We start from the raw sequence: 7,234 nt of genomic DNA on the forward strand, positions 1-7,234 counted from the left end.
TCTGATTTTCTTTACAAAGACGCAATTTTTTTTTACAGAGATGCTTTGTGAGAAAGGGTGCTTCAAATTTGATAACAGCCAAGTTTGAGCTGAAGCCGCCCCCATTTCCGCTGGTAAAAACTCTTGTTTATGTAGTTAATATATATCATTTTTGTCGCGTGCTCAAAATGGAACCTTTTAAGACTAGCTGCTAGTATTATTGGGCGTACTTGGGAAGTAAAAGAGATCCCATTGCCATGCTTGTTGCTGGAGCCATAATTTGTTACTCTGTTTACACAAATCTGCAACTTTTGTTTGTGTTCATCGCCATATTCGGTTATGAAATGATGAAATGATATAAACGTATCGACATGGATGGAATGAGGGGCTGACGGGGGCTGTCGTCCCTGAAAATTTCGAATAGGTTCACTCCCTTACATAAAATCTTGCATTGTCTCTGTATATGGAAACACTTGTAAAGTTTTGTTATCTGTTAATGTCTTAAGAATGCATTGGAACCCCACATGAGTCAAGATACCCTGGAGTATCATTGGGGAAAAGACCATGAAACCTATCTGGAGAACCTAAACAAGCAAATCGTAGGAACAGAGCTAGAAGGAATGTCCTTGGAAGACATTGTGGTTGTTTCATACAACAAGGGTGATAAACTTCCCTCCTTTAACAATGCTGCCCAGGTATGTCATACACATCTGTGAGTCCGAGTTTTTGCATATCATATCCGCCCTTTTAAATTTTATGGCCCATATTTGCAGGCTTGGAACCATAACTTCTTTTCGAAATCAATGAAACCAGGTGGTGGGGGAAAACCATCTGGAGAACTTCTAGATCTGATTGAGAAAGATTTTGGTTCCTTCGATCAATTTGTTGAACAGTTCAAGTCTGCTGCAGCTACTCAGTTTGGCTCTGGCTGGGCATGGCTTACATGTGGTGACCACTTGCATTGCATCTTTTCTTATCTCTTGTTAATTTTCTTAGAGTAATGTGTCTGGTTTTTCTAGAAAAAGCATCAGGGAAAGACAAAAAGCTTGAAGTCAAAGTCTTAATGCCGAGAATCCTCTTGTGACCGACTACTTTGTAGTATATTCCTTGCTACACAAGATACAGTGCGATTTTTGCTACATGCTTACAATAGAGATTGCTTTCTACTTAGATTAGTTGCATGTGATATTTATCAACTGTTTATTTTCTGCCCACTCCTCACTATCGATGTCTGGGAGGTAATCCGTGTTCTAAATTATTCTGAAAGTCTTTAAGTGTTAGTCTTGTTAACCAATACTAATTTCATCTCTGGGATATGCTTTGTGTCAACAGCATGCTTATTACCTTGACTTCCGGGTAAAGGTTCATGACTTGTGATTTGCTTGGCATTGTGTGATAAAGGTTATATTTTTTGTTTATAATGTAGTGTTGTGAATCTGAAAACTTTGTAAGTTCTTCCGCCAGAACCAACGACCTGATTACATATCAACGTTCATGGAGAAGCTTGTATATTGGGAAGCAGTTAGTGTTAGACTTGAGAAAGCAAAGGTTCAAGCTGCAAAGTGAGAAAAGTTGGAGAGTAGAAACATAATGATGCAGAGGCTCAATGAAATATACTATGTTTTAAGAACATGCTGTAACTATATTTATATCTTTATTGGATTAATTCTGTAACTATATCTTCATCCCCCAATTTGATCATTGAAGGGTAACTCCATGGGCATATTCTGTTTTGATTCTCCCTTATTCTGTAATCATGGCCACTCAATATCCTTGTGATGTCTGTTCCACTCCAACCCACAAATCTTCCCATTTAAATCGAATGATTAATGCATATCCACAAAGCATAGCTTCAGTTTCAATCCTAAAAGCAAACCCCCTTATTAATAATGAGAAGTTAGTACCCATGTTACTCGAACTTGAGTGTGAGCATCGGATATGTATGTTCGATCTGGTTATGTTTCCGGACATACAGGTATGCTTGAAACTCTGCAGATTCTTAATACGGCCATCACTCAAGACTCCCCTAGAGGCAAGGCAAGAATATTGTGCTGGTAATGGCACCAAGCAAGGGCCTTGACAGCAGTACAATGATAACTGAATATTAATTAACTAAAAAAACTTATATCCAATATTTATTCTCATGTCATTTACACATAAAAATTTACCTAAAAAGTCTGTCAAATTTACCGGCATTCATTGATTTTCCTTTTCCAATATCCCTTGCCTTTGTGATAAATATTTCTTTAAAAAATATCCTCTTTCATTTGTTCTGGTCTGCATTTGTCTTCTTTAACTGATTTGAGACCTCAGAAGTAAAAGTGATAAAATATATCAATTGTGGGAATCAATTGTGGGTGACAATTCGAGCAGACTGCACTTGAACAATGATACAGCTAATTAATGATAGTCACCAGTGTTAAATGAGAGAATTTAACTGAAAAGTATTCGTGCATATTCAAACTATTTATTTATAAGTAGAAGTGAACATTCCATCATATCGAGTCGAGGTAAAAATTCGAGTTATTCTAATTGACAAGTCGTATTTTACAACTAGAATTTTCTCGAGTTGAGACGAGTTTAAGAAATTCGAATCGAGTTATTTGAGTTTATATTAATTTTACTATAATTATTTATAGTATTATGGCAAGGATTTGTTTCAAATTTTCAACTTTTTCTAACTATATATGTTCTTTTTATTTGATATACCAAAAATGAATATTTTTAAAGAATTTTAAGATTATTTTCAATTCGATTTCAAGTTTATATTTCGACTAAATTGTTTGAATATTGAAATTCTTTTTAAGGTTAAAAACTCCATTTTCTCTTTACTCTTTTGAAAATTAAATTCATATACTTGAAATAATTTTCAAATAATTTTACAAAGGGTTTGGATTTTAATCGAGTCAAAAATCGATTTTAAACCCTACAGTACTGATACTGCAAACAGTACTTATATTGTTCATGCAATACCGATACTCTAGATGGTAGTACCAATATTCCGTTCGTGGTTTTGACAAAAATGAATTCTAGTATACCATTTTGGTATTGATACTCTCTGAGTATCGATACTCGCATAAGAGTACCGATACTCCTTTCTCACTAAAAGGTAGATTTTGTAATTAATACAGGAAGTACCGATACTCCAAGCCCGAGTATCGGTACTCAAGGGGTCTGGACATCGTTTATTGTGGGAAATTTCACCCCAACAACTCTATTAACTCTTCAACAACCCAAACAACTAGAATTGAATGAAGAGGTATAAAAACAATATTTCAAGTCATATGTGAAGACAAGAGACATAGAGAAAGTCAAAACAATCACATTGAGCCAAAATCAAAGTCACCATTTTTGAATATTCTTTTTTGCTTTCAAAGAACACTTTTGTACTCATTTGTTTTTATGTTGAGTATTCTTTTTGTTCTTGAATTGTGCAAACAATTTCCTTGTGAGGTTTCCAAGTTTGCTCATTTATAATTACTTCTTGGAAGGGTTACTTGAGACTTTGGGGTATAAGTCTAAGTATATTGTAAGGTTACACCTTGTCCTAAAATGTTAGAAAATTAGTGAATTTGTTGAAATCCTTTGTGGAAGTTAAGGTAGTGGATGTAGACTTCATTGAAGAAGTTGAACCATTAAAATTGTTTGTGTCAAATTTTTAATTTTTCTTGCAAAAAGCTTCCATCAATTTTTTTAATTACCAATTCACCACCTCTTGCCCATTCCATTGATTCGATTGACTCAATAGTATTTTGAGGGTAAAATATTAGAGTACAAAGGATTCAAGGAATTGATGGGAAGAAAAAATTTGTAAACAATTGTAGTCAAAAGACCAAATTGAGTAAAATACAATATTAAGGGACTAAATAAAAAGAGAGTACATTTTTAGTAAAAAGTGAAAATTGAAGTACATAGGTATTTTTTTATTGTATATAAGCATGTGGTTCAATTTGGTAAAAAGGAACTTAAAATAAAGGAGAATTGAAGAAATAAAAAAATTATGAAAACTGAGGAACTAAGTTGAAATTTTGAAAATTTATTATCAAAAAAAGGAATTAAAAGTAGATATATTCTATGATGTTTTAGGAGAACATGGTTAAATTTAGTAAAAAAAATAGACTTAAAATGAAGGAGGAATTGAAAGAATAATGAAACCAGGGACTAAATTGTAAAACTATCAAAATACATAGTCAGATTTTTAATTTTTCGAGTAATTTAAAATTTCAAGATTTCAACTCGACTCTAACTGGAAAACCAAATTGATAGTTCGATTTAACTCAAGTAACTCGAATAACTCAAAATTAAAAAATAAAATTTGATTTTTCGAGTCGAGTTTTACTCACCCCTATTTACAAGCACCAATATTTATACACTTTAATAGCAAAAACTTCTTAGCTAAACACTAATCTAACAAAGTAATTATTCACTAAAAACTTCTAATTACAAGTAAAATTAACTCAACTAACATTCCCCCTCAAGTTGACGATTGAAAGATATCTTTAAACTCTAACTTGACAATCAGGTATTCATATTATTGAACCCCAAGAGTCTTAGTCATTATGTCATCAAGTTGTTCTTCTGATCTCACATATTATGTTCATATTAGACTCCCTCGAATCTGTTGGGAAATAAACGAGTAATTTCCCTATAACCAGATTAGAGAATGTGAAATAAAAGCGGAAAAATAATACCCAAAATTGATAGCGGAGTTCAGCCAATTTTGCCTACGTCTCCGGACTGCTGTAGATCTTTTACTAAAGTGAGAATTTACAAGTGTTTACAAAACACTCACAACTGACAAGAAAGCTCTCTAGTATAGGGAGAAAGAAATGATTTTTGGGATGATTTTGAAGCTAAATGGGTAAGGGTATTTACAGTTAAAGCTTAGGGACTAATCTTGTAAATACCCTAAAGTATAAAGGGACTAAAATGTAATTATGCCAAATTATATTTTCAATAAAAATGGGGCACCGAATTCGGTGCCCCCATTTGTTGAAACTTCAGCCTTTTGTTGAATTAGGCGATGCCCCCACCTTTTGACTTTACAATCTTCCACTTGAAGACTGATTTTAATCTATCTTCACACCTCGATCAATGCATCAACATTTTTGGTATTGTTACTCTAGCATGCCAACTGAAGCTGAACACAACTTCAGTTTGTCCGTAGTCACCGTCTTTGTCAACATGTCTGCCGGATTTTGAGCTCCACTAATCTTTTCAAGTTTCAAAATCCCATCTTCCAGAAGAGACCGGATAAAATGATATCGCAATTGTATGTGCTTCGTCCTGGAATGAAAAGGATTCTTCGCTAGATGGATGACACTTTGACTATTGCAATACAAGACACTGTTTTCTGTTTCTCGCCGCCTAACTCTTCCAAGAAACTTTGGAGCCAAACCATCTCCTTGCTGGCTTCCGTAACAACGACATATTCTTCTTCAGTTGTGGAGAGAGCATATCTTATGTAGTTGAGAAACCCAACTCACTGCAGTTCCTCCTAAGTATAGACATACGCTGTAGTGCTTCTTCTGATGTCGATATTTCCAGCTAAGTCAGTATCTACATAGCCTGTCAGTATCGTATCTCCACCTTTGAAACAAAGTGCTTTGTTTGTAGTACCCCGCAGATATAGGATCCATTTGACTGCTTCCAGTGTACCTTGCCTGGATTATTCATGTACCTAGCAGCTCCCACATGAGCATATCTGGTCTAGTACAAACCATGGCATACATTAGACTTCCAATTGTTGAGGCATACGACACCTTCACCATGTGTACACGTTCTTCCTCCGTCTTTGGTGATTGTTCTTTGGAGAGTCTAAAATGAACACCTAAAGGTGTACTTACTGGTTTAACATCTTGCATGTTGAACTGAAGAGTACTTTGTTGATGTACTCATCCTGTGATATCAAAGTCTCCAACTTTGTGTCTCTTAATCCTCATCCCAAGAATCTGCTTTGCATCGCCCAGATCTTTCATTGCAAACTGCTTCGATAATTTTTTCTTCAAATTTATATCTCTTGCATGTCTGCGCCTGCAACGAGCATGTCATCAACATACAACAATAAAATATTAAAGCTGTTGTCGAACTTCTTGATGTAGCAACAATGGTCTGCTTGATATCTGGTAAAACCACTGCTACTCATGAAACTATCAAACTTTTTGTACTACTGTCTAGGAGCTTGTTTAAACTATACAAACTCTTCTTCAACCTGCATACCAGGTTTTTCTTGCATGCCTCTATGTAGCCTTCTGGCTGCCTCATTTAGATTTCTTCCTCCAAATCACTATGAAGGAAAGATGTCTTTACATCTAACTGTTAAAGAAGTAGATTTTCAATACCAATCTGATTGTAGACAGTTTTACGACTGGAGAAAAATTTCATTATAGTCAATACCTTCTTTTTGCTGAAACCTTCGATAACCAATCTCATTTTGTAGCGTTTGCTCCCATCGTGCTCCACTTTGATCCTGTAAATCCACTTGTTGTGGAGCGCTTTCTTTCCTGGTGGTAATTCAGCTAATTCCCACGTCTGATTTGGCATAAGCCAGTCCATCTCATCTTTTATGGAAGACTCCCACTTGACTGAATCCTCCACCTGCATTGCTTCATCATAGCACTCTAGTTCACCATTGTCAATCAGCAACAAGTAGTGCAAAGAAGGCGAATAATGCTGGGTTGGTTTAGGAATTCTGGAGGAGCTTCTTAGTTCTGGTGTGTCTGGTTCTTCTTGAACTACTTCAGGACTGATCTGAAAATCATTTCCAGAAATCTCCTCGAACTCAGAAAATTCCTTTGTTTCAGCTTTGGTATTGGAGCTACTTTGATTCTATGGTTGACATGTCTGTACATCACATTCTCATTGAAAATGATGTCTCTGCTTCTGATGATCTTTCGATTTTCGTAGTCCCAAAACTGGTAACCGAACTCATCACCACCATAACCAACAAAGACGTATTTATTGAACTTAGCATCAAGTTTACTTCTTTCAGTTGAATTTATGTGAACATAAGAAATACAACCAAACACTCTTAAGTGTGAAAGGTTTATTTTTTCTTACTCCAAACTTCCTCTGGTATTCCACCATCCAAGGGAACTGAGGGCCTACGGTTGATCAGGTATGCTGCACTGTTGATAGCTTCAACCCATAGGCAATCCGACATGTATCATCATGCTTCTGGGACGTTCATTCAGAGTTCTGTTCATGCGCTCTGCTACGTCATTCTGTTGCGGTGTCATGAGAACTGTTGTCTCCA

General features: G+C 35.5%; 1 protein-coding gene across 1 annotated transcript; it reads left to right on the forward strand.

The window, feature by feature from the left end:
• The first annotated feature begins 438 nt into the window (after positions 1-438).
• LOC120127548 (superoxide dismutase [Fe], chloroplastic-like) lies at positions 439-1,584 on the forward strand. Its single transcript, XM_039145420.1, has 5 exons — positions 439-674; positions 753-961; positions 1,079-1,217; positions 1,312-1,335; positions 1,444-1,584. Exons 1-5 carry the CDS (start codon positions 504-506, stop codon positions 1,543-1,545), a joined length of 645 nt encoding a protein of 214 aa, XP_039001351.1. The 5' UTR covers positions 439-503; the 3' UTR covers positions 1,546-1,584.
• The last annotated feature ends 5,650 nt before the right edge of the window (positions 1,585-7,234 follow it).

Source organism: Hibiscus syriacus, unplaced genomic scaffold, assembly GCF_006381635.1.
Source record: "Hibiscus syriacus cultivar Baekdansim isolate YM2019G1 unplaced genomic scaffold, ASM638163v2 tig00110469_pilon, whole genome shotgun sequence".
Lineage (NCBI taxonomy): Eukaryota > Viridiplantae > Streptophyta > Magnoliopsida > Malvales > Malvaceae > Hibiscus > Hibiscus syriacus.

Excerpts from the sequence above, each read along its gene's own strand:
- LOC120127548 (XM_039145420.1), top strand. The coding sequence starts at position 504 with ATGAGTCAAGATACCCTGGAGTATCATTGGGGAAAAGACCATGAAACC. Across the intron at positions 675-752 it reads CCTTTAACAATGCTGCCCAG|GCTTGGAACCATAACTTCTT; the intron begins GTATGTCATACA and ends CCATATTTGCAG. Across the intron at positions 1,336-1,443 it reads CTTATTACCTTGACTTCCGG|AACCAACGACCTGATTACAT; the intron begins GTAAAGGTTCAT and ends TTCTTCCGCCAG.